This window comes from Siniperca chuatsi, linkage group LG8 (assembly GCF_020085105.1).
Source record: "Siniperca chuatsi isolate FFG_IHB_CAS linkage group LG8, ASM2008510v1, whole genome shotgun sequence".
Taxonomy (NCBI): Eukaryota; Metazoa; Chordata; class Actinopteri; order Centrarchiformes; family Sinipercidae; genus Siniperca; species Siniperca chuatsi.
Window position 1 is genome coordinate 16,808,065 of NC_058049.1, and position 25,782 is coordinate 16,833,846.

The 25,782-nt window shown below is 43.7% G+C and overlaps 1 protein-coding gene across 1 annotated transcript; it reads right to left on the minus strand.

Moving 5' to 3' along the window:
• Window positions 1-1,172: 1,172 nt before the first annotated feature.
• On the minus strand, window positions 1,173-25,599 carry frmpd1b (FERM and PDZ domain containing 1b). The gene is given in 18 exon segments (XM_044205357.1): window positions 1,173-4,089; window positions 4,092-5,836; window positions 6,064-7,038; window positions 7,266-7,467; window positions 7,817-7,999; window positions 8,153-8,245; window positions 8,627-8,753; window positions 9,741-9,874; window positions 10,530-10,649; window positions 10,867-10,992; window positions 11,896-11,991; window positions 12,167-12,271; window positions 12,699-12,744; window positions 13,145-13,247; window positions 14,675-14,847; window positions 16,194-16,304; window positions 18,536-18,686; window positions 25,331-25,599. Coding segments are annotated over 16 exon segments (5,169 nt in total). The 5' UTR covers window positions 16,301-16,304; window positions 18,536-18,686; window positions 25,331-25,599; the 3' UTR covers window positions 1,173-3,255.
• Window positions 25,600-25,782: the final 183 nt, after the last annotated feature.

Consider the following 25,782-nt stretch of genomic DNA (forward strand, 5'->3'; position numbering starts at 1 on the left):
TGACTATGAAAATGTCAAATTAATTGCAACCAAATGAAATGTTTTAAAATCAATCCATTAAAAATGTTGACAGTGAATAAGTCTGTTAGGTGGGTGTTTATGGGGGGTAAATATGTCAACTGTCATGTTTTCAAAGAATAAGCTTAATTCACCAAAAAAAAAAGACAATGTTTTACTTATAATAGAGGCACCCATACATTATGGCTTCTAAATGGCTTCTGTGTGTCTTGTGACTGCAGTGGCAGCCCTCCCTGTGACTAATACTTTACAATAACATGTCTCATCTGTCTGCCCTGCTCTTACCCAAATACTGTAATCCCTCCCTAATCAATCACACAAACAGCATCACCATTACAATGATGTGTTGTAGTCAAGATGCACAGACTTAACACTGATGGAGGAAGCAAACACTCAAATACATGGTGTAGTGCAACACCTCTCACTATTTCTACTATGTATTTGATTATAGAAATGGCTCTCACAGCAGCACTACGCTGTTAGACCATGTTTTTTTACATGTGAGAGTGCAGAGTGCGACTTTCTAGATTACTGTGTTAAGAAGTCAGACTGCAGATAATGATCAGATTAAGAGCAATCTGACATGGGGACTTTGGATCAGGGAGGGTTGAGCTGCTGTAGTTACAAAGCCTCTCAGCTCTCTTGCTGTTTCTTTTTACCCTCACAAATGTCTCTCTCACTATCATCTTAGGTGAAATCTTAAAATTTTTACATCCAAATTCATTATTTAAGAATATATTTTAATAATAGGAGTGGAAATGTTGCTTTAACTTAGCTGGGTCTCTGTTAATAATTTAGAGACATTCCCAGTACCAAATGAAAGGAGACGAGAGACCAGAGGCCCCAGTGCTACATGCATAGATAAACACTGCCTTCATCGAAGTATAGCAACTCACTGCTGGGAAAGAAATCCCAAAGTAATCCTCATTAACAGTATTAGTGCAGTGACAGTACAAATAGAAAGGCTTTTTAGACTGCTGAGGTATATCTTGAAATCCTCATTCTCTCTGCTGTTGGTAGGATGGTAAATGTAATGTTTTCTGATCTGATTTGTAAACTTAATACTTAGGGTGGGAGCTTATATGAACTGGAAGTTCCTACATGAAATTAACTATCTATATACAAAACCCAAACACCCAGATGTTCAACACTGGTAAGGTCAATGTGTAATTTATTCCCAAACAATACATTTCTTGATACATCGACTTCATTGTACGTGGGTATGGAAAAAATGACTGCTCATGTAGAAACACAATGTCCTCTTTGAAAATGAAATGCTGCTGATACAATGTAACCATACAGAAGCAAAACAAATAGGTGACACAGGCACTCTTCCCTGTTTGGGCCTGCTTGATGAAGAACTAGAGATGCTCCTGAGACCTACTGTGTGGTTTGATGTTAGTACTGCGATGGACACTGCTACTGGACATTACCTCCATGGCAAATGGAAGCTCTGAAATCTCACACAAGACACCTGCCTTCTTATTTTTTAAGCATGGCCACCTTGACAAAATTTCCCTCAGTCAACTATCTGGAAGATTAAATATAGTACCTATCTCTTCACCAACTGTCTCTGAACACTTAACCAGTCCTTATTTCAGTCAATCCCCTTATCATATTTGTATAAGCAACTGCTGACTGACTTAATTACCTTTTTGTTGTTGTAGGTGGCTCAAATAAATCCTCCAAATCGGATGGCTGATTAAATGAGTTGGCATCGTGTGATATAGACGAGCTGATTAGTGAACACTGTACATCAGCAAACTGATCGAGCAATGTAATCCTTTTACTGACAATTCACAGACATCAGTATAGACAGGAGTCTTTATATTGACAAATGCTTATGCCATGCAACTTTGCAAAATGCTGCAATCCATTATGCAGTAAGATTTCCCGAAGCAAGACAAAGGCCAACATTCCAAACAAAGAAAGCACCCATTATTTTCAGACAAACATAATGTAACTATTGTTGTTTTTAATGTTAGCACAAAAAAACAAGAATACAGTATGTGGGGAGTGGGGAGTTTATGTTTGCATAGCCATAAACTAATGTAGAGACAGAATAGGACACAAAGATATAAATGAATATCTACAGTTCTGACCCCAGCATACAGCCGTCAGTCCATCTGTCAGTCAGTGTGTTATTAATAACGTGGTGCGCCCAAAAAGGAAACTGTAGTGGGGAACAGTTGTGGCTCAGTGTTTTAAGACTTTGGATCTTTGCTACATCTGGACAGAGTTTAACAGTCACCCTTGTGCCGAGTCAAAAACTTTTTTTAACTACATAAATAAGGTCCACTGTTTTGCTCCCTGGGCCTCATCCACACATTCCCAGAAAATATATATGTAATGTCTTTTGGATGAAAACTAGATTAATGTTATAATACTGCATACATTTGGGTAATGGGAGTATTTCCAAGAAGCATTCACTCAGAGTCAGTCAGGACTGGGGAAGGGGTAGAAAAAACACTTTACACAAGGGAAAGTGTCTCATAAAAAGGTGCAATCTGTAACAGTCAAAAGTGCTCTCCCTGCTTTGTAATGGTATAGTTTTGTATCCCATTTATATGTGACTGTAATGTTGAAAAACTAAATCCTTAAAAAGGTGCGATCCCTGCACATATAAAACAAATCAGTGAATAACTGTATTTTGCAGGTGTGATAAAGTATATTTTCTGTATTTTGTCAGTAAAACGTACTGTTATTACTAAACTTGAAAAATGACAATTTACAGATTACACCTTGTGGAGTGGAGAAATATTTAAAGCAGCAAAAGATAACATAATACTGTCTCAAAGAGAAGGAAAAATAAAAATTCCAGTGACATCCATAGTTTTTTTTCACCACAGACCTGCACATCACAGACCATGGTGCAAATATTGTAAAAATAAATACATAAATACATACATGGGTAATCCATCCATACATACATACACATATTGTATAATAAAATAAGAGAATTATAAGATAATTATAAAATTCATTTGTACAAATGCATAGTCCATATGCGTCCAAGAAGAGGCCAAGCAATGAAGTTTCCTCTCTTCGTTTAGGGTTTTGTTTGGTGTATGTGTTTTCCATGTGTGTATGTGTAATGTGGGTTAAAGTTTGTGTGCTGTGGTGTGTATGGCACTTACTGTACAAGAACACAGGGATTACACACCAAATTGCTCTGTGCTGTTTCCTCTTGTCTCACCTCAAGAGTCAGTGGGTTATTAGTGAGTAAACGTTCACAGGTCAAAAGTTGAGTGGTACGTGGCCAGGCGTGTCCAAGGTGTCTAGTGTGCATGTCCGGAAGAGCTGTGTGAGTGCGAATACAGAGGAGATGAGCACAGTGCAGCGTTTGGCTAGTAGCCTCACCCCATCACTCTCGCCCTGACCCTGTCCAGACCCAGTGAGGCCCACACTCTTACCCCCAACCGCAGCACCAGTTCCAGCTGTCTCAACAGCAACAACAAACTCCCGGTACAGACCCACTATCTCCTTTAGCTTGTCCATGGGTTCCTGGCTGTCATCGTCCTTATCCCTGTGGACCAGACTCACATTATGGCAGATGTCACAACCAGGGCAAGGGTTTGTTCGCAGGCAGGCTGCTGACAACTGAACCAGGGCACTGAAGCTGTTAGATAAAGAACGTAGGGCTTCATCAGGAGCCCAGCCTACACGTGTGGCCCGCTGACACCCAGACGCCAATCGTCGAGCCTCTGCCTGAAGAAGACTCCTTTCAGCCTCTGTCATGGCGGCGGTGCTTGTCCCAGTACAATTTGGGCTGAGTGCTGGGGTAGTACTGCCTTCAGTTCCATTGTGATTTAGGTCAGGCCCTACTTTTATGCCTGTGATATCTTGGTTTGAGTCTTGAAATGATGTCTGGTGGGGTTGTTCCAGTGCTCCCCTCTCTAAGACCAGCAGAAGTTGGTCTATATCTTGACGTAGGGAGGCAAAACCTCCTTTCAGCCCACCATAATTCTTGTTGGTAAGTGAACGAAGAGGACAACCAAGTGAGGTTGTGGGGGAAACTGGACGTGAAACTAGGGGACTGAGTTCAGAGGAGACAGTGGAGAAAGTAGAGAGCGCGGACGGGGGTTGTCCCTAAGCAGTGACAGAATATTGGGGTTTGGAGATGGTGTTGTAGGAGAAGAGACAGGTGCGGGTCGGGCAGGTTTGGGGCGTGTTCGGCGAGAGAACTCATAAACGGTAAGCTCCTCATCAAAGCTTACACCGTCCTCAATGTCTCCACTGAAACAGTTGGCGTAAACAGTGTGGCAGCCACAAGCCTCCTGGTGCTGCTGTGGAGGAGTACTGTCTGCGAGTGAGGAGGTTGGTGAGTCACCTCCAATTTGCATGCTGGACACACCTCCCAACCCCACCGCTGAATGGGGCCGTGACTGAGGCTGCTCTGATGAAACACTGCCACGGTGTGCACTATTCTCTTTAAAACTCAGATTCGGGTGGGAGCCGTTTGTCCCATTGGCCTTTTTCATGTGTGAGGTAACTTCCTGGGCCTCTTTGATGGTGGCTATGACAACCTCAGCTCCATCCTCTAAAATGTTCCCTTTCCCTCCTGATTTTGAGGTCACGGTCTCTTTTTCCTTAACAGGAGTCTTGTTTAAGTCTGATAAACCACTGGCTACAGACAAACCGGAGCCAAATCCAGATGTGTCTCCATTGATGGAGCTAGTGGAGGGATAGTCCAGAGTTCCCAAAATCTCCTGGGAACGGGTCATGTACCAAGGCAGAGCCTGGATCTTCCCTCTCAGGGCAGAAGCTGGTAGTCTGCCTCCCAGGCTAGAAGAGCTGGTCCTCAGGTCTGATCCTGATCCAGATCTTCCAGGTTCTCTGTTTTCTAGGCCCCCAATACCTTTGGAGTTGGTTGAGGTGAGGGAGGTGGTAAGGGTGAGAGGTGCATCTGTATTTTTGGGTGACAGACTTTCATGACTCAGAGAGACCCTCTTGGGTCCTGACTGGACACTGCCATTGCAGCTGCTCCAAGGATGGATTCCATTTGGCGGACTGATGCTATCCTTAAAAATCCCTTTGCTTGGATCAGTTGGGGAGACAGGAGAGCTAGCAGGTAGTGATAAGGGGTGGAAATTGGTGGGAGAAGTGGGTTTGGGTGGCACTGGAGGGGGAACAGCTAGCTTTGTACCTGAATTAGAGCGGGGGATAGGGGGTAGGTTTGGTGGCTTTTTTGTGGGTAGGGCAGTCCCAGTGCTTTTCCCCTCAACTTTAGGAGTTTCCTTTTCATCAGGAATGTATGCTTTGTCATTGGAAACAACATGCGCTCCATTCTCATGTGTCAGATCTTTATTTTCTTTTGGGCTGTTTTCTTGCCTCTTCATTATTTCCTCAGTTTGTGGTGTTGTAATGGGTAGTGGTTGCTTGTTGCACCGCACTGCTGTGATCAGGGGTGATGACAGAGGCAGTCCACCAGATGTGACAGACTTGAACTCCATGGTGTCTGGCTCCATTTCCAGGAGTTCAGAGGACAGATGTCGAGAGACATCCCCATTGCAGTGGGCATATGATCTCCCATGCTGGGGCGATTTGGGAGGAATGATCTGAGGTTTGGGAGGCAGCTGGGGCTTAGGTGCCAATGGTGGTTTGACCTTAACTTCAGGTTTCTGAGATGGCTTTGGTGGACTGGGCTGTTGGTTGGTAAGTTGATTTGAGGGGCCTTTAAGCATCTCTTCCTTCTTGACTTTAGAAAGTTGGGCTTTATTGGCAAGGGGGGAGGATGGCTCTTTCTCTGGGACAGCTGGAAGACCATTCCAGGTTCCACTCAACCGGTTAGCATTCCGCCGGTCAGCCAGCTCAGCGTCTGTGAGAGACAGAGACAAATCAAAAGAAAACGTCAGAAAGAGAAAGGCATCAGTAGATTTACACAAATCTTCCCCACACCTTTAATCACATTAATGTCTCAGTGTAATGTCACATGTTGAAAAAACAAACATGCCACCATAGACAAAAGACTCAGACACAAAAACACGACATGGATAAAATGTCTTATTCATCTGCAAAGTCATAACAAACATGCTGTAAACAAACCTGATAGATCAGGAACTGGGGGAGTAAATCTCTCCTGTGCATCAAAAAACTCATCCTCAGACTCTGAGGCAGTCTCTTTAACAAAAAGAGGTGGTTTGGGGTTGGGTGAAGGTGTCAGGAATAGACCCTCTTCGTCCTTGGAAAGGCGCTGCTCAGCCTGTCCTGCTTTGTGCCCAGGAATTGAACTCGTCCTTAATGGGACTTTGGGAGGGATCTTTTTCTTTCTCTTAATGGGTGATCTTTCAAAGGGTGTGCTGTCAATCAGTCTCAAATCTCTTGAACTAGGGATCTTAGAAATGCGTCTGAGTTCCTCCACTCCCTGCGATTCTTCCTCCTCCTCATCATCATCATCGTCATCATCACTAGTAGCTTCAGGTGGGCTGGGCAGGAAATCAGCCTTGGAGAGTTCAGCAAAGCAAAGGCAAGAATTGTCATTGCCACGGTAATTGAGGTTGGTGGGTCGTAGGGGCCCTTGGTGGCGTTTTGGCTCCAGGAGGTAGGGGTGGTGAACGTCCAAGCTTGGTAAATCCTCACTTGTGCGTGGTCCACGGAGTGAATCCAGACGAGATGGGGCTTTGGCTGCAGCACTGCTCTCCTCCAGGGCAGCACTCAAGGAGCCACTGGACAAGCTGGAGAAGCTGCTGGTGACCCGTGGGTCAGTGTGGTACCAGGTGGTCTCCAGGTTCATTTCTTCATCCATAATACTAAATTTACGCAGACCACTTCCTGTCGCTCCTCCTTCCTCTTCACCCTCATTTTCCTTACCTTCTGTTGTCACTATTATCTTCACTTCCTGTTTGCCTTTGTTCTCCTCTCTCTCTTTTCTTTCTTCCTCTCTCCTCTTTTCTTCCTCTTCTCTCCTCCTTTCTTCCCAGTCCTGACTTGCTGGGTCTGGGCATTTGTAATTCTGAGAATCCATTGGGTCATCCTCATCTGTTGAGTCATCTGAGTCACTACAGCAGCGAGACACATAACCTAATAACACCAGGAAAATACACAAACACCAGACAAGCATCGCAAAACAATTTGTTAGTACATTAGTAGAACAGAATAAAGTTTTCAGTATGATGGTATAACATGGCTGGCTTTTCTATCCGTACCCATACTGGCTGGTGACATACATCAACATGTGATGTGAAAAATGTCTATCAAAAGGCCAAAGCCAGAAAGTGATTATTTTAAGTGAAACAACTTTTGCTCACTTGATAGGGATTCATAGCACACGCCCTCTATTACGGCGAACTTCCCACACACACCTTCTTCAGCAGGAATCCGGTGCACCCTCACTTTTGGGCGCCCCAGACGGAAGACACTGACACTGGGATCCACCAAAAGTTTGCAGTAGCCTCCCAGCAGACACCCTAAGTCTTTGGCTGCCAGAGAGTCCATCAGTAAGGCAAATGGCTGAGAGGGGGAGGGCAATGCAGAAGATAAGGTAAAGCGGTAGCGATTAAAGCCAAAGGGTAAGGGAGAAAAGGCGATGGAGTGGGAGAAAGAGGGAGAGAAAGTCACCTTGAGAAAAGTGAATTAGCTTTTTAACTATGACACAACCCCTTAGGCTGTATCCCATTTGTGTATTGGAGGAGAAATGCTTGACCTATATTTACTCTAGCATGAACTTTGGCGCAAATGTGGTATGGTGAGTGAATATCCATTTTTCACAACTGTGTCAGTGTTTAAGTGCCTACACGTTTATGAATAACAGAGCCCAGTATCTCTTTGACCATGTATATGAATCCAGTGTCTTCCATACCTTCATGTCGTGCAGTGAGATGCGCAGTAGGCTGACTTTGTCTGACTCTGAGAGCAACTCCACTCGGCTGATGCTGCTAAACTCCACCAGTGTAGAGATCACGTTGAGCTTATGGTTGATGACCTGACTCATCCCATACTTGGCTCCCACCAGCAGGCTGACCAACACCTCCCTGTCCTGAAGCTGAGTGTAGGTGAGAGTGAGAAGATACATAAATGTGTTAAATAATGACATGTGACAAAGGTCCAAGATTGAATTTGAATGATCTGAATTGGTTATATGGTGTATGCTTTAGCAAATGGAACCACCAGGCTACATCAGGCTCCTAACGCTTACCATCATTGTAGCTGTATATGATCGTCCCCCATATGAAATGAGCTCTCCCAGCTGAGTGAGGTAGGCCAACCGAGCCTGAGTAGCAGATATTACCTACAATGCCATAATGGACATGGAAGAAGAGTGAAGAATAAGTGTGAGAGCAGGACAGGCAGATGACAGAATGAAAGAAAACCAGGGGGAATGTCATGGTTGACTCACTGACCAAAACAATGCTCTCCACAGAGAAATATGCTCCACTTATTTTTCCAGAAACATTATCCAAGCCCCAGACCTACTATTTCCTTTTTAATTACCCTCCCACCCACCATCTATCTTTCTCCCACCCTGCTGTCACTCCATATACCACTTTAAACCTCAGGGAGATTAGCAGTCACTTTAAGAGTCGGCTAAAAAGCCACTACTAAACTGTCACTATCTATCTCTTTACGCCTCTCAATGCTTCCTTCCACTCATCCATCAGTCTGTATCTACCTTCTGGCGTGGCTCTAGCAGGGACTGGATTTTTTTGAGGTGGTAGCTGATGGCTTTCCTCAGGTCCTTCTCCCTCATGTTGCTCAGCAGCGTGGGAGAGATGAAGCTGTCAAGGCCAAACTCCTTCCTGTCATCACCACACACACAGAGGAATGAGAATCACTGATACATAATGAGGAACTCTGTTACCTCATGCCTGCTAAAGTTGGAAGGGAAATTGAACTACAGTACCCCCACAGGCGCTATGCACTTTATTTAGTTTACCCAAAACCAAGTAAATATTGGTGCAGCATTTGAAAGGTGGAGAGAGCTTGAGATTCAATGTGAAATTGTAGGACGGCTAAGAAACATACAGCATGACATAGCTAATGTTAGCCTCATAAGCTAGCTAACTTATGTTTTTTGATGCATCATAGAAAACGCTGGCTCATCAGTAAGCCTACCTAACAGTAAGTAAGCTTGAAATTTGCACTTTTTACTAAAACCAAAACTTTTTTATTAAAACCAAGTACAGACTTTGCTAAAAATAAAAAAGCACATTGGGATTTGTGGAGTTTTGTGGAATAGACATATCTGCTGAGATGGCTGTTTTTTCCTCCGAGCTGCCTTAACTGAATGCCCCTTTAGTGTAACTGTCCATGACTGCATCATCAGTTTAATTTGAGGTGAAAAAAGCCTGCATCTGCAATACACAGAGTATTTATGACTGCAATGACCATATACCACATAACCATATTAATCTATGACCGATGCATCAGTGAGGTAGTCTTTAGGGAAATGGATCTGTGCTAATGTGTGTTTGTGCATTTATAGCTTATAAGTATGAAAGAGAGAGACAGAGAAAGACAGAAAGAGGGAAAATTAAAAAACAGGAAATAGGAGAAATACACACCTTTGTGCACATACACAACACATTTTCCAATCACATTAATAGATTAGGCATTAAGCATGCACCCTTATCCCACACAAATTATGATTGCAGCAGTAGAACAGGCTCAAACCTCTAGATCACCAAAATTACACAAAACCTGTAATGAGGAGTGCTGGAGTCATGGCCGTAGTGTCCTACCAGTCACCCTAAAATAACATGTACACACAAACACATATGACTCACGTAATACACTTGATAGAGGCCCTAGTCTGTCCACAACTATCCAGTCTCTCGTGCATGTGGAGGGCAGCCAGGCGGAGTGCAGTGTTACACTTCATTTCTACTGCAAAACGCTCCTGCAGCACATCCCCAACACTCTGGAAACACACACAATCACAGAATAATGCATACAGACATCACAAATACACACGTAAACTACAATATACATACCAATGTACAACTGAAAAGCAGCAGATTTTTGTATTTACTTGTATAATACACCAACACACTGTACATCATGTCAGGCACTGCAAAATACACAGCTTGTCAGCATCTTTATAAGTAAACCAACACTGGGACACCCAAACGCAAAAACAAACACAGCAGGAGGCAAAGACTCCTCATAGAACAATAAATCAACATGACATAAGTGGCACTCCCAATGCTTTACTGTGCAACAAAAATATGTAAAGACAACCTGCGGCTTTGTGTATGCAGGAGATGACCAAGTTCTTTGTTAACTCACAAAATGTTTATGGTGATATATGGCCACAGTAATAAATCGTATAATATGAGATTAGGACAGTTAATATGAGAAACACACAGGGAGCGACTGCATGTTAACTCCAAAACATCTTCTCAACTTAAAACTACATTTGACAAGTTTTGTACTGTGTGGACATTTAGACTTGGTTTCCACGTGTAAGTAAGGAGAAAGGGGTCAACTTCTGATTAAGGTTGAACAACACAAAGTCTAAGATGGACAGAGAAGGAGAAAGTAGTACTGTAGATGAGAGAATTCGCTTCTCTGACCTGTAAAAAGAGGTACTCAAAGGAAGAGGGGTCATCCTGCAGCAGGTCCGTGGGGTCTCTGGGGATGAAACACACCCTGAATAGACATCTGTAGTCATGGGAGTCTTTTTTCTGCACCACCTGGTGAAGACAAAAAATAGAACTATAAAGATGTATGCAAAGTAAAAGCAACACTGCATCCAATCTTAGCTGGGTTGTACCCTCTTGTCAGTAGGTGTACTGTAACTTTTATGCTTGAAAGTTACATAAAAGTAAAGTAAATTATACCTAATATAAACAGCCATTCAAAACTGCTGTATGTTTGTGTGTGGATTTGTGCATCCATTGTTTCCTTCACCTTCTGTATGAGCTCGTCTTCGTGCAGCAGCAGTAGTTTGGTGATGCTGTACTGTTGCTCTAGCACCAGGGCAAAGTACTCGATGGCCCGGATGGACAGTTTATCCTTCAGAGTCAGAACAATGTCCTGGAATGGTGAAAAACCAACAGTTCAGAACCCCTTAGACAAACATGTTTCATCCCAGTCTGCTGATGGCAGCCTTTCTTGGTCAAATCTGATTCACCTCTCAGTTTCCCTTTGGCTGGAAATACAAACTGAAATACAAATATGAAGCCTGCAGTAACAATAATAATGTGCTCATGAAGACAACAGCAGACATGGACCTACTGGTGTTGAGTCACTGACCCAGTGATCACCTCCTATCTCATTATGATGATTGTATACAGTAACATCTCTCAGTCTGCACATGCCTATCTGAAATATCCTCAAAATCCAGTTTTGCTCTCCTAACAAACAAGTGATTCTCATTGTAACATGGCTCTGAATCACTGCACACTCCTCACTTTTAAATGTTTCATAACTTCCTCCTCCAGAAACAATATATTTAATATATTTTTGTATTATTCCACAATTAAGAACAGCTAAGAACAGCCTACCCACACTCTAACACCCTTGGGGCAATCACACCATAACTTGTGGTGTGCTTAATTGCAAAATACACCCACTTGTTTCTAGAAAGCCTTTCACGACTACATCTACTGTTTGGTCTCATAGTGCTTATGAGAAACTAAGGGGGCCAATGAACAGATCTTCTGAAGATGATAATGTAGGCAGATATGGTAAAATTTAGGTATTGACATTAAATAAAAGGGAAGTAAAAGTTAATCAAAGCTATCTATCTATCTACGCTCTTTTAACAAGAATGATGCTGCCATCTCTTGGGCTAACTAGTAATAAGATGCATCATTCAGTTACCCATCTTTCATTCAAGATTCATCAAAAGTGACCAAGTCCAAAAATTCTTATAATAAGTTAGAATTGTTGGTTGCCTCTCTCTTCTTAGATTATGTGATTCTGTTTAATAAATACCTTGACAGTGGTGGTGTTGTCAAACTTAAAGGCCTTGGTCTGTCCGTTCTCTAAATATACTTTTAGGACATTGGGCAGGAAGAGAAGAGAGTTTCCCTGATGGAGAGAAGTGAGAGATATCATTGTGGTTAGAAAGGAATCAACATCAAACAAGGAAAGATAAAATAGGAAAAGGCTGCAATAAGACCAAATAAAGACTGATCTGGAGATGAGAGTCATTCATCTGTGGCTCAGAACAGCTTTCATTCTGTGTCAAATAAGATTTTCCCACCTGAGTGTGCCCGTTGACCACCACCTCCTCTGCAAAGCGCACTTTAACTGGATTACTCCTCAGACGAGCTCTCTTCTCTGCCGACATGATGGATGACTTGGGATTCTGCAACACAATGACAAGACTAAGATGCACAGTCGAGCTCAAACCAGCATGGGCGTAGGACTGGGGGGGTGTGTGCCCACAAAGGCACTAGAATGAATAGCCGTGTATGCGGTCCATAGAGGATGCCTATGTACAGGGTCCAGAATTTTGTGCTATGCCCCTGCAAACCAGTGCAATGACAATTAATTTTGAGACCAACAAACTTTGAGACACAGCTGTAATCAAGTGGTCGACACACACGTTTACATTTGCACATCACAATGTAAAAGCAATGTGAAGGCAGAAGACAATCATGTCAGCAGATGTGAGTTTACAGTCACATGATGGAAACACACAGAGAGCTTAAGTTTAAATGAAAGATGGTGTAATGACTCTTTGTGAATGTGTGTTTGTGTTGGGGTGTCATCAATGTCTTCTTTGTACTCACTGTCATGTGCCGCAGGATAGTCACCGTGATACAATCCTCCAAGTCCCTGGGCAGAAAAAAAAAACCACACAGACAGAAACACATGAAAAAACTCACACAAGACAGATCATTATCTTTCTGTTCTGCTGTCATGTAAGCACTTTCTCCTCTGAACTTTGCCCTTAACTTGCTAATCCTTTCTCACACACACACACGCACACAGACCCTCATACATGAATCATCATCACACTCTCTCAGAAATACACTCCAGCAAACAACTGTGACAACGCATTTAGTCACTGGATGGACCGGACACACTGGTAGTATGAAGCTAGCTGAACAGTAGCTGAACTTGTTTGTCATCGTCTACAAAAGGCAATTTAAATACTTGTATTTTAAGTCCTTATATAACAATAGATAGATAGATACACAGATAGACAGAAAAGTATCTCTGCAGTTCTTCTTACCTTAAGATGTTTTCCACCTGTTCATCACTTAAATCCTCCAGCATTGTATCATTAATCTGCAGCACCTGGTCCCCTGGGAACAGTATCCCCTCTGCAGGACTCCCTACACGCAGGCACACACACACATACACACACACACACACACACACACACAATAAAAAGAGTGAGCGCTTGCAAAAAACAAAAACCCAGCTGCACACGTGGGCTTGCACTTTCAGTTCAAATAAAGGGAGATATACACACAGATGCAGGCACAGGCACACACACACACACACACACACAGAATGACACATATGGTTATTCAACATGGCTGACTCAACAGTGTTCAGCTGAGCTCTCCAGGATATGAGGGGTTACAGTTATTCTGGGTCTCATCCAGCTCGGCTCCGCTCTGCTTTCTCTAGTTATTTATACTCATTTGTCTGTAGGCAAGAGAGCACGACTGAGGCACAGCAGTTTCAGCTTACTCTAACATACACACACACACACACACACACACACACACACACACACACACACAAACATACTAAGTATATGTATGTGTAAACACATACACCCATGCACACATATTTTCACACACCCCATCTGCCTGGCAAAGCCCTGTCTGTCCCTGATTTTTGACCCACTGATGGTATCCCACACTGCTTTGCAAGCTTACATACACCCTCACACACACAGGCTACACTTGCACACATTCTCTCTCTCTTGCCAGACTAGTCAACCCCACCCCCATCAAGCTTTTATGTCAGCTCTGCCAATATCCTGATCTTTGCAGTTTTTCAACTTCGCTCCCTTCCTCTTTCTTTTCTATACTTCTTCCTCATCCACTACTTTCCTCTCACGTTCACCCCAACACCACCAGGACCTCACTGACTCCTCCCACACCCAAAGGCGTCACCTGTCCTCCCTCCCCACACTCTGCATACTTTAACACCCATTATTTTGCTCTCTTTGGCCATATTTGCACTTTGGTCATTGTCTATTTCCTGCTGGGTCTTTCTGCTGGCATCTTCTTTGTCTATTAAATCTTGTCTTCTGTTATCGCTTCTCTCTCTCTTTCTCTTTGGCAGCAGATAGCAATTACAGAGCTGGTGGCAGGGCGGGACCCCCCTGTAGGGCATTTATCAGCTTATTTTACAGAATAGATATAAAGGTAATGGATCAGCATCTCTCTCTCTCTCTCTCTCTCTCTCTCTGTTGCTCCCCACTATCAAAGTTGCCTAAATAAAGTGATTGAATTTAGAAAGGATGAGCAGGTGGCTCTGTTGTTTCTGTGGCTTCTCTGGCACAGTGCCTTGCAGTTTGAATGCCAGGAGAGAGTCAGTGTGTCGGTGTGTGTGTGTGGTGTGTGTGTGTGTGTGAGAGAGAGAGAGAGAGAGTGTGTGTAAATCTGTCTTGCTGCAGGCGGTGCACAGTCGCATAAAGCAGGTGGCCATTTGGAGAGGAAGCAGGAAAACAACATGCACTTGTCCACCCAGACAAACATGTCACACACAGACACACACCATCACCACCACACACAGCATGTACCTGTGACGACATCCCTAACCAGCAGGGGTGCGTTTGTGGTGAGGGCGAAGCCATGTCCAGTGCTGCTATCGAGGACCGGGTCCCTGGTGATCTGCAGCGTCAGCTTGGCCTGGAAGTTCTGATTGGACAGACTGTTGGAGCGCTGTGACCTCCCATCGCCTAGCAACCGCTCTCTGAGGAGGTCAAACAGGGTCACATGTTACCTGACTGGAGACTACAACACTGTGGTCATCACGAGATTAATTCAGGCAGACCAAGGGGGAGACAGGTCACTGCTGTGTCCCTGTACGCTGTCAACTTTCATCACTTGGCACAGAAAATCTTTTTTTTCTTTTACAAATCATTGCCTTCATCATTCTTTATTAGGTAATGGCTGACTATTAAAAAATAATGAAATTGTTGCTGTGAAAATTCAACTTAATTTCCCCACCTTAGTTCTAAAACTCCATGATGGGAATGCCATTAGTTTTAGAGGTATTTGATCATAAATCAAAGTATAGTGAAAATAAAAATTTTGACCTGATGATGGTTCTATATAAAATAGTAATAGTAATAAAGGATCACCAAATGTATTGCAGTTCCTCCTCTAGTCAACTCTGGAGCCAGAGGACGGAGGTCACATTCCTATAAACTGCTGTACATCATCAGCTCAAATGCACCCTGGGAAGAGACAGTATATGTATACGTTGTGTTTAAATCTAACAGTGACATGCTCTCCCTGAGGCCTGCTGTCCTGATCAACTGGCTGTGACATGATAAGACTTTTTGCCAAGAATGAGTTTACTGGGCTTCCTCTGCAACGCCTCCTCTGCTGAGAATGAGAACAGGGGAATGAAGGGCTGTAGAAAGCATATTTGTGGTTCACTGTGGGGTGTGTTTGTGTTGGAAAGAAGGACAGTCAGGTTTTGAATATGTACTCAACTATGTGTTATGTGTTGATTTTTAGTTTTTGTTTTACATTTTCTTCTGGTTTTAGGGTATTTTCTATTTCTATTTAACAATGAAACAGCACATTTTCTCAGCTAAAAACACACCATTTGTACAGCTACATTTTTTATTTTAAATGATATATACAACACATCCCACACTTCTTCCCCACTATAGAATCTGGCAGCAGGCCTAGAAGTGGAGGATGCTGTTTTCTCCACTCTCTATCCCAAAGTTGTTTTTTTACTATATAAGTTGTTTTATTTGTTATTGACGCAGTGGTTTGTGTGGGTATTTTCTGCTGCTGTTGGCTTTGTGGTCCAAACATTTTCTGCTGCATATTCAGTTCATCAAACTCTACTCCATTTTCTCACTCAGAACTCACTGGTCATAACTGAAGTGACCCATGAGGTGTCAGTATTCATGTATGAATGTTTAACAATTCACTGACTAAATGTGAATGAAGAGGGATGCAAAAATCGGAGCAACCTTATAGGGAGTATTTTTCATTCCAACTTTTAACTTTTAGAAATATTTCCTGCACTTTGAAGAGGGTCTTTGCCCTGAGCTCTGACCCTTGCTCATTCTGTACCTGCTAAGCGACTCTCGGGTGCGACGTATTATTGTTCCCACCACCTGCTGCACCCGACTGGCCCTCCGAGCTGGAGACCTGCTCCTACATCGCTCCTTCTCCTCCATTTATCTAAAGAGACAAAGAGAGAGAAGGATATGAGACACAGACATAATCCCAACAAGCAAAATACAGAGAGAAAAGGAGGCGTGGAAAGAAGATGAAAGGATTGGGAGGGAGAAGATAAGTTAGAAGCTGTTTCGAGTTTAGCTCTGTCTTGTTCGACTGTGCATTCAGCGGCAGAATTGTGCTCCAGTTGAATTTGCATCTCGTCTGCTCTGTTTTTATATTCAGAGCATGTAGCCCGCCTTGAATACGATGAATAATCAGATATGTGGACAGAGAGCAAGAAAGGCTGAGAGAAGAAGAGAGGGGTGGAGCGTGGGGAGCATGAACAACAAGATATTGTCACACACATTTGCCTAAATGACCTGATTCTCAACAACCAATCACACAATACCAGGAGAATTCAACATAAATATGCTACAAGCTGCTTGTTCACTACACCTCTGCAGCTGTGTACTTTCTGCTTAGCCTGCCCTTTAAACAGGAGAGTGTTCGGGACATAATGAAGGATGGTGGGCTCAGCCAAACTCCAGGGAGGCAAAGCTGGTCAGCATTGAATCCTGACTAAATCTCAAGACTTACGACTCCACTCAACTTTGTTTTGTTTCTGTCAGCCAATCAATACGCTGGCATTGAGCTTGTAGAGCCTCTGATAATTCCCTGACAGGGTTTATTATCTATTGCTGAAAATATACTTCACAAGGGGTGCTCTATTATACATGTTCATGTTTCTTTTGTGTTAGATGTAACAGCAACAACAATTTCGGAGCAGGGATGTGTTGCAGATTTCAATGTGTTTCTGATTATTTGAAGTAGCTGTATCATTTGTTTGAGACTTTATGGTGAATCAAGTTCTCTTTGTTCTGTTTTGCTGCTGTGTTGTGATATATTTCATCTGCTGTTCACGGCTGTATTGGACTTTTTGACCCCATGAGGGAGAGAAAAGGGAGGGAAACTTTGGCAGGGACGGGAAGAGTAGCGACTTAGACCTGATCAATACGGCTAACGATGATGAATGTGCTCCTGAAACTTAATGAGCCATACCTTGGCCTCTGCAGCCAGCTGAGGAGAGCTTGGTTTGATCAGCTCTCTGAAATATGGAGGAAACTTACGCAAGTCAAGAGTTTTGTGAGATCTTAAAAGAAGCACAACAGGCCATCTGCCATACGCGTATGGGGCATTTTAAAACATGCCTTTGTCCAGTAAATGAGGAGAAGTCAATACAGCGGAATTAACTCACTGTGCTTTAAGTTATCACTTATGGGGAAACAATACACACTGCATTACAATCAATAAAGGATGTTAAGCAGTGCTGCTGTGAGTAAAGTCGTATTCATTAGATAGAATACACAATATATTTGTTTTTAAACAATCAGCCACTGAAACAGCAGGATTTCAGCTGGTCTCTGTTGAAGGTTGTAGGCCAGTGACGACTAGCCTCCCTCAGTAGTAGTAAAGCATGCAGTGTAGGTCTGCCCTTTAAGAGGATTAGAGGCCCTTATTCTGCACGGGCCGACACTGGTCAGGGTGTCACTTTAGCACCTCCCGCTGATCCGGATTGAGGCAGATTGATGTGGATGAGTAGGGATGAGTGATGCTAGGTAGCTGACAACTGCACACGAGGAGCCGAGCATGATTTATGACACGCCCGCCCCGTTCCACCATTAAGAGAAGCAGAAACTGACACGTCAGTCAGCGTCATATAGATTGTGAAACATGTGTGGACTGCTGAAAGAGACTTCTTTGCATTATGTTGAATGTGCAGCACGCTTGCAGGTGTATGGATGTGCATGTGTGTGTTGTATGTGCTGTAGTGCTGCAATCAGTGCTGAGTCAGGTGGCGGTTTTTGCTGTCATTCTCCTTCTTCCACCCTTCTGTCTTTTATTTTCTCCTCTCTCTCTCTCTCACCCTCACTGTCCTTGCCGAGTCAGGTAGTCGTCTCAGATGACAGTCTCTCCGGGTAGCAGCAGCCAGCCATTTTTTATATACATACACATCCTAAACACTTGATAAAGGGGTTTACTATCCTCACTTTTTACAATAGCAGCCCATCTTCATAACTTTACTAAAGCTAAAAATACCTAAAAATAAGGTATTACACAGTAATTACATGTGGTAAGCTAACATGTCCAAGATTGGACATGTATTCTGTCAGGATACCAACACTTGTCCACATCATCAAGAAAGCAGCACAATGTCCCACATTTTAACTAAAGACTGCGAGAGCATGACTCACCGTGATGTGGCTTGTCTCTTCAGGACTCCAGAACACAAATACCCTCTCGCCCTCTGAGACATCAGCTCTGCAGCCCCTCCAGGATTGGCTGAAAAGAGGTGGAGGGGGGTCCTTGTGATCATGAGGGCCAATCCCAATCTGGTGTGGCCACCTGTGTAGAGCAGAGCAACGCTATCAGGGAGACCTGTCAAATCCCATAAACAAGATGCATAACCACACGACGAGTTTATAATCTGAACGAAACGCGGAACGACCAGTTATCAAGTATGATTAAGTTGGATCAGCTCTATCTGCTGTGGATTTTTAACCGATTTATAAGGAACAGAACTATATTCCAGTTGTTGATGTTTTCAGAGTGAACACGCAAGTAAGTCAAGCAAAGCAGATGTGAGTCCAAACCAGCTATGTGGTTGTGGTTTTCCAAGAGGCCCCTCCTCTGCTCCCCAAGGCTCTCTCTCTCTCTCTTTTTCTCTTGCAGCCTCAAAAGCACATGGCGATGTGGAGACGGGGCACACCATCTCCATCTGGTTGTCTAAATTAAAATTTCATACCGCCCAGTTCAGTTAACAGTTCCTCCTGGGCGCACTCTAAAAGCAAAGAGGACAGCCTGTGAATCCTGATGTGGTGGAGAGAGAAATGCTGCCAGGCAGACAGAGATCTTGGCCAATAATAAAAGAGGACAACTCTTTCATATGAGGGCAGATATGGCTGAAACTTTAGCCGGCCTCTGGTTTGGGAAGAAAAACACACTTGGGGAACACTTTGTTGTGAAAAGCCCGGCTGTTTAGGGTGAATTAGAAGAGACTCTGAGTAAACATTCTTGATCTCGTCTCAGGAGACCGCCTCATTTTGCACTTGAATGTTGATCTGTGAAGTAAACTCTCACTCTCTCGGGGCTTTCATCTACAAGAGGGAGTAGAAATCAAGGAATGGATAGTCCCATCTGTGCAGCTCTTCCATCAGGCTCTGTGTCCCGCACATAGAGCTCTTTCACAAGGCCCATGTCTCCCCAGTGAAAAGCCAGCAGAAGACCTATACCCACACAGACTGCAGGGCACATGAATAATGCATAGGGCTAATGCAGCTAGCTAGGCCTCCGACCGCCTCCTTCTGCCACTTTGCCAACACAGGCAACAAGAAGAGCGGAGCACAGAAGAAGACAGAGACACAGGAAAGACGTTTGGGGGTTGCAGGGGTGAGGAGGTGGGGAGAGGGGAGGGGGCTCTGACGGGCTGAGAATTGCAGTTTTGGCCAAAGCAACGAAAAGAGAGAAAGGACAGGATATTGGAGGGGGGAGGAAAAGGGGAGAATTTTAAAGAGGGTGAAGAGGGCAGCGGCAAAGAAACGAGAGAATAAAGCTGCAGGAGAAGAAAAGAAAGAACAAAAGTATCTACAGTGAGACGTAAAGGAGTCTGTCCACAAGCAGGAGTGGAGAAACAAAGCTGATCAATGCAGCATTTTTCCACCAACTGAGAGCTACCAAAGCCAGGCAGCCGACATTGATGTATGGTCGGTCGTTAAATAAATAAAACAGCAGACCTGTAGCATTGTTACAATTTGTCATGCTGTTTTTATTTTTCCTCTTTTCCACTACTATATGGTGTCTTAAATGAAGCGATTGTTCCCGCTCTCTAATGATGTGACAGCATTTTAATTTGATCCAAGACAGTAAAGCCTGTGTGTCTGCGAACGGGTGATGAGTCTGCTCCTAATCTGGTTCTGAATCAATAGTAATCGTGAATCCTCCACTGTCCCAAGCTGCCCTCACACACACACACAGCTCATCAGCGGGCCTTGTAGCCTGTCTGGCCTTTCACTCATTCTAGCTTCTTCCCTCCTTTTAGCTTGTCACCCCTCCACCAACCTTCACTGTACATGGAGAAGTCCTGTTAGGTAATGAAGGCTGTCTCAATTCCTCTGTTTCAATGTGTGTGTCTCATTCATTTCTCTGAGACAATGCCCCTCCGTCTCTGCTCATTTTCCCACACAAGGTCTCTCTGTCTCGGGCAAAACAGTCAGTTATTCAATCCTGTCCCTGGTATGAGCACACATGCAGTTCATAGAAGTACTCCTCTCTCCTCAGGGGTTGAGAGGTGGCACTGAACTGGCAGTGTCCATGCAGCCAGATGGATAGAAAACAGCCCAATTAGCACTGCTGGGCCACGGCAGGTCACCCGGACCTGGACAGGGCCTAGTGAAGTTGCATAAGGACACGAAATGGCAGAAAAAAATGCCCAGATACAGCTGCTGTTCTGCTAAATAACATAATCCAAGCTAATGGTTATGACAATCTGACTGACAGGGTGAATTTCTCAGTAACAAACTTAAATTCTTGTCAATCAGCTGTCCACACTAATAAATGGAGACTGGACTCAGCACTGGGGCACTCTACTAATGCAGTTACAAGCACACAACACATGTATGCACACACACACACACACGCATATACACAACCCACAGGCCTTAATATGATATGCAAGTGGAGCGTTACACATTGGTAACCAGACTCAAGCAGAAGCCTTGCTCACTGATTGAACAGCAGCTTTGCAGCCCCCCCACACACACACACACACACAGAGAAACACATGCACACTCCCCTCTAGCCAAATACAACACACCGGACACAGCTGCACCACATGAGGTGCAGGGTAGCTGCAACAGCAGGGGTTGGTTCAGCAACTCGACAATTCATTTTGGCTCACAGTCTCTGCCAACAAAGTTGGACACCGAGCTCAGCGAACATTCAGTCCAACAGCAGCACACTTGGCAGAAAATATCGAGTGTGAGAATATCTGGATGACTTGAGAAGAAAGTGATTTAGGTTTATGTGAGGCAGCTGGATTGCTTCAGATTTCATGAATGCTAAGTTGTTATTGTGAGGAGCAACAAGTAGAGCAGACAGTAAATACTCCAAAGATTAATTTTCGGCGATTAAAAGGCTGCGGACGAATGAAAGACAGATGATGTGCTATGCTTTTAATTCAGGGGCTGACTCTCATCAGTTTACGTAAAGGTTAACAGACAATGTACTGAACAGGCTTCAGAGGAAAAATATCTATATTATGATTCCCATTATTGTCCAACTTCACTTCACAAGCAGCTTCTGCAATAATCAGTAAATTAGAACTTTGGATAGGAAGCTGATAAAATCTCACCACTGTCCTGTTCTCAAGAAAGATTTTAACCTTTGATCACTTCATTAAATTTGATAATATTAGACTTTAGTATTAGCTCAGCGACACACAGTAATCTTGCAGTAACTCAGGGTGTGTCAATAGGTCAGTTGGTCGATCCATCACTTTGGTCCAGACTGAAATATCAACAACTATTGGACAGATTGCCATGAAATTAGTTTGTTTCTTTTATTATTCTTTCAGAAATTCCTTTTGTGTCTGTGGCAATTGTCAAACAAACACAGCAACAAAAGATGTTACAGTTAAAGACAGACATCAAACAACAACAAAAAATCAAGTGCAACAAAATGCAAATGACACAACTGTCATATCACAAGTGTTTGTTTAACAAAGCTATACAGGAAGGTATGAAGGATCTCTGAGCAAGGGTAGTCTCCAGGGGTGTACCTGTACCTTCATTCTGATTGTAACAACTCATATTCACCATAGAGAGGATGTGATACATCACTGAGGATTGCCCGCCCCTTTCCTCACCACTGTGGACTCACCATTTGGTACAGACATTCATAGTCCCCAAAGGATGAAGTCTAATAATTTTTGTGATCCCCTGACTTTTCCTCCAGCCCCACCAGCAGGTTGAAATTTGTGGGATTTTTTGTGAAATGTCTCGACATCTACTGGATGATTATTCAGTTTGGTTTATGACTAAATACCTGTAGAACTAATGACATTCTTATCAGCGTCGGCTGTACTTTATGTTTACTGCTAATTAGCAAATATTAGCATCCTAACACGCTAAACTAAGATGATAAAACAGGTAAACATTACCTGCTAAATATCAGCATGTTAGCATTGTCATTGTGAGCATGTTAGCACGTTGATGTTAGCATTTATCTACAGCCTCACAGAGCTGTTAGCATGGCGGCGGACTCTTAGTCTTGTTTCTGTATAATTGTTTGTGTTTTCTATTGTCCTTATAGGGACGGGCATTTTAAACAAGCTTAGGCTTTATATGCTGTAGTATGTAGCATAGGTCCATGCTATGTGCTTGTCCCTGTAAAAAATAAACATTAAAATAAATGAATCTTCACCAAACAAATAATTTAAAAAATACTATTAGAGTCAACTGTCAAAGAGCAGCTTGGAGGTTTGTTTATGTCCGTTGAGTGCCACTGTTGCTTGTTGTGTTTTGCTGGTTATTACTCTGTTACCTGTCTTCCAGACATAATCACATCTCCTGTTTTTCATTCAGCCTGTCAGCTCATTCCATTAGCATTATGAAGACAGGGCTCACCGTGCGCCGCTCATTTCATTTCCCCTTTCATCAGCGACTTGGCGATGCTTGAGTTCCCCAGTGCACTATTAAATAATGGGTCTTTTGAAGATTAATAGTGTGCTGCATCGTGTTACAGATCTCTATCGATGGTTCTGATGGTTCCGGAGAGAGACCGACAGCGAGACAGAGAGAGAGAGGAAGATCTTGATGTCTGAGGAAGGTCTTTGGATGTTAGAGGATGATAGATGTTGCAAGTCTGGAAAGCTGTCTGCCTCACTTCTTCTGTTGCTGTCTGAGCCAACTTCCTTCAACTCAGTGATCCTTCAAAAACTGCACAATAGAGGTCTTTTCTTTAAGTAAAAGTAATATGAGGGCCGCCAGTGCACCAGCAGCTACAATAGGCCCCTGGGTTCTGGAAAAATACTTACATATAGCTGCAGTACGACTTTAATATTTCATATCACAGCGAAGAATAGAAGAGAGTAAACCTGGTTTTACAGAGCTGATGATTTACTAAGGCTTTATGACTTTCATACTCTTGATGTTTTACTATATGTTCATAAACAGAGTTGGCCTACATTATGGCACCACCGCCAGTCAATTGTGCTATCACCATGGAGCTGTCACGTCAATGAGGTCACGTCTCCTTTTTCCTCTGCAGGAGTAACGCTGGTACAGTTTGAGGGAAAATACACATTTAGAGTATAAGCCACCATTGTTCCAATATCCATCTGTACTGTACATCCATCAATACATCCGTCCAGCGATCCACCCATCCACTACCACTATCATACACCAATGTAACCCCCCTGACCCATGAATTAATTGAATTAATTTACTGAGAAAGACCAATATTGATTGAGCAACAGCTTCCAGTAGCCAGTAGGTGCAACAATATGAATTGCATTCCTGGACAGTATCAAATGATTGATCTAATGATCATTTGGTCAATGCATTGGGCTGGAGCAGCCCAGCAGCAACACAGTGTGCCCTGGAGACATGAAGCTAAGACTAAAGAGGAGGAGAGAGGGAGAGGATGGATGGCTGGCTGGCTGCAGTAAGTGGGACAGAGGAGCAGTCAGTAGGGCAGATCGAGGCTAATGCAGCCAGGCATCAAGTCTTTCCTGATGTGCAAGTTCTGCCCCACGTGTTTCTCTTCTGGCAAGAGTGACCTCGGAGCAGCAACTCCCATCACATGTTGTAGCATACATCCCCTAGTCACAGCACAATGCCTGCAGCAGTGGCGGAGCCCAGCCACGCACGCACAAGAGTGAAAGCAAAACACTGATCATCCACAGCTATACAGGCTGCACATCACTGGACCAAAATCATTCATTAGGTGTGTATGTGTGTGTGTGTGTGTGTGTGTGTGTGTGTGTGTGTGTGTGTGTGTGTGTCCAGTTGTGGACCACAAGCAGCTGCATATGATGCTGTTAAAAAATACTCATTGATTAACTTAAGTGATGTCTCTATGCACAATGAAGGCTGCGGTACCACACGTGTCTGAATGGAACCGCAATCAGCAGTCATATTAAATCCTGTCATGCATTAAATGAAGGCCCCAGAACAGCAAAACGCATTGTTCCGGTCTAGTTGTGTTGCGCTTGTCATGCCTGGCACGGCACGGAGGCTGCTGCTAGCCAAATGACATGAGCAAAGAAAAAAAAGGAGAGGCGACTGTCCCAGAGTGACTGCACATCGCCTACGCCCATTCATAATGTGCGTGTTTTACTATCCAGACTGCTAGCATCCCCCTTATCCGTCAGGATTTAGTCCGTTCATTTCCAATCTGTAGCCAGTGACGATGATTTCACTGCGCACACGGCAGCATGGATCTCCGTTATCACTGCATACCATGTGTTTGTGAATATGCTGAATGAATGCCATTCAGATGATGCAGAAATGACCAGATTTTGACTGTAATTCTGTATAGTAGCCTACCAATGTAGCCCACATTGGTGTTGCCCAATAATTTAGGTTGTGAGAATGAACTAACCACGCATTGACCGTTTCTATTGCTCACAGATACTTTATAAATGCCCTTAAAATAATCAATATGTATAATGGCACTGACCAAACACTAACTTTGATCAGTGGTCGCAGCCATGCCAGTCAAACCAGGAGGCTTAACAAAGAAAAAAAGGTCAGTCTTTTGTTGCTTCCTTTATAATTGTAATCGGATTTAAATCTCTCCACCGCCTCCCTCAAACAGAGACAGAGTATAGCCTTTAGGCGTTGTGAAAACGACCATCGGTTAAATTATTCATTTCGATGTGTTAATATCAGTCCAAACGGCAGGAATGGATGCAAGGTGCAGGCGCCTCCGTAAGCAGCCGGACGCTCCTTCATCAGACAATAACACCGGGAAATACAGAGAAAACTCACCTCGTGGTCTGAGGAGGAGACAGACGGAGCGGGAGTCTGGGAGGGTTGTCCCCCAACAAGATCAGTGATGCGGAGAATTTGAGGGGTAACGATATTTGTTTCTCAAAAATATCCGCGGCGTCCTCCCGGGCCGGATGATGATGGTGATGTGGTGTGTGGGGGGGGTTTGGCTATATGCTGGATGCTGTCATCGTACTGGGACTGCTCTCTGCCTAATCCTCGGCCCTGAGCTCAGAAATATCCCACCCCCTCCCTCTGTTCTCTCTCTCTCTCTCTCTCTCTCTCTCTCTCTCTCTCTCCTCCCTGCCTCCTCCGCTGTCTGCCCGGAGGACCCCCACCCCTCCTCCGCAAGGTCGGTTCACCACTGATTTACATCCAATAATAATAATAATAATAATAATAATAATAATAATAACTACCACCATCATTATCTTTAATTATGTATTTTTTGT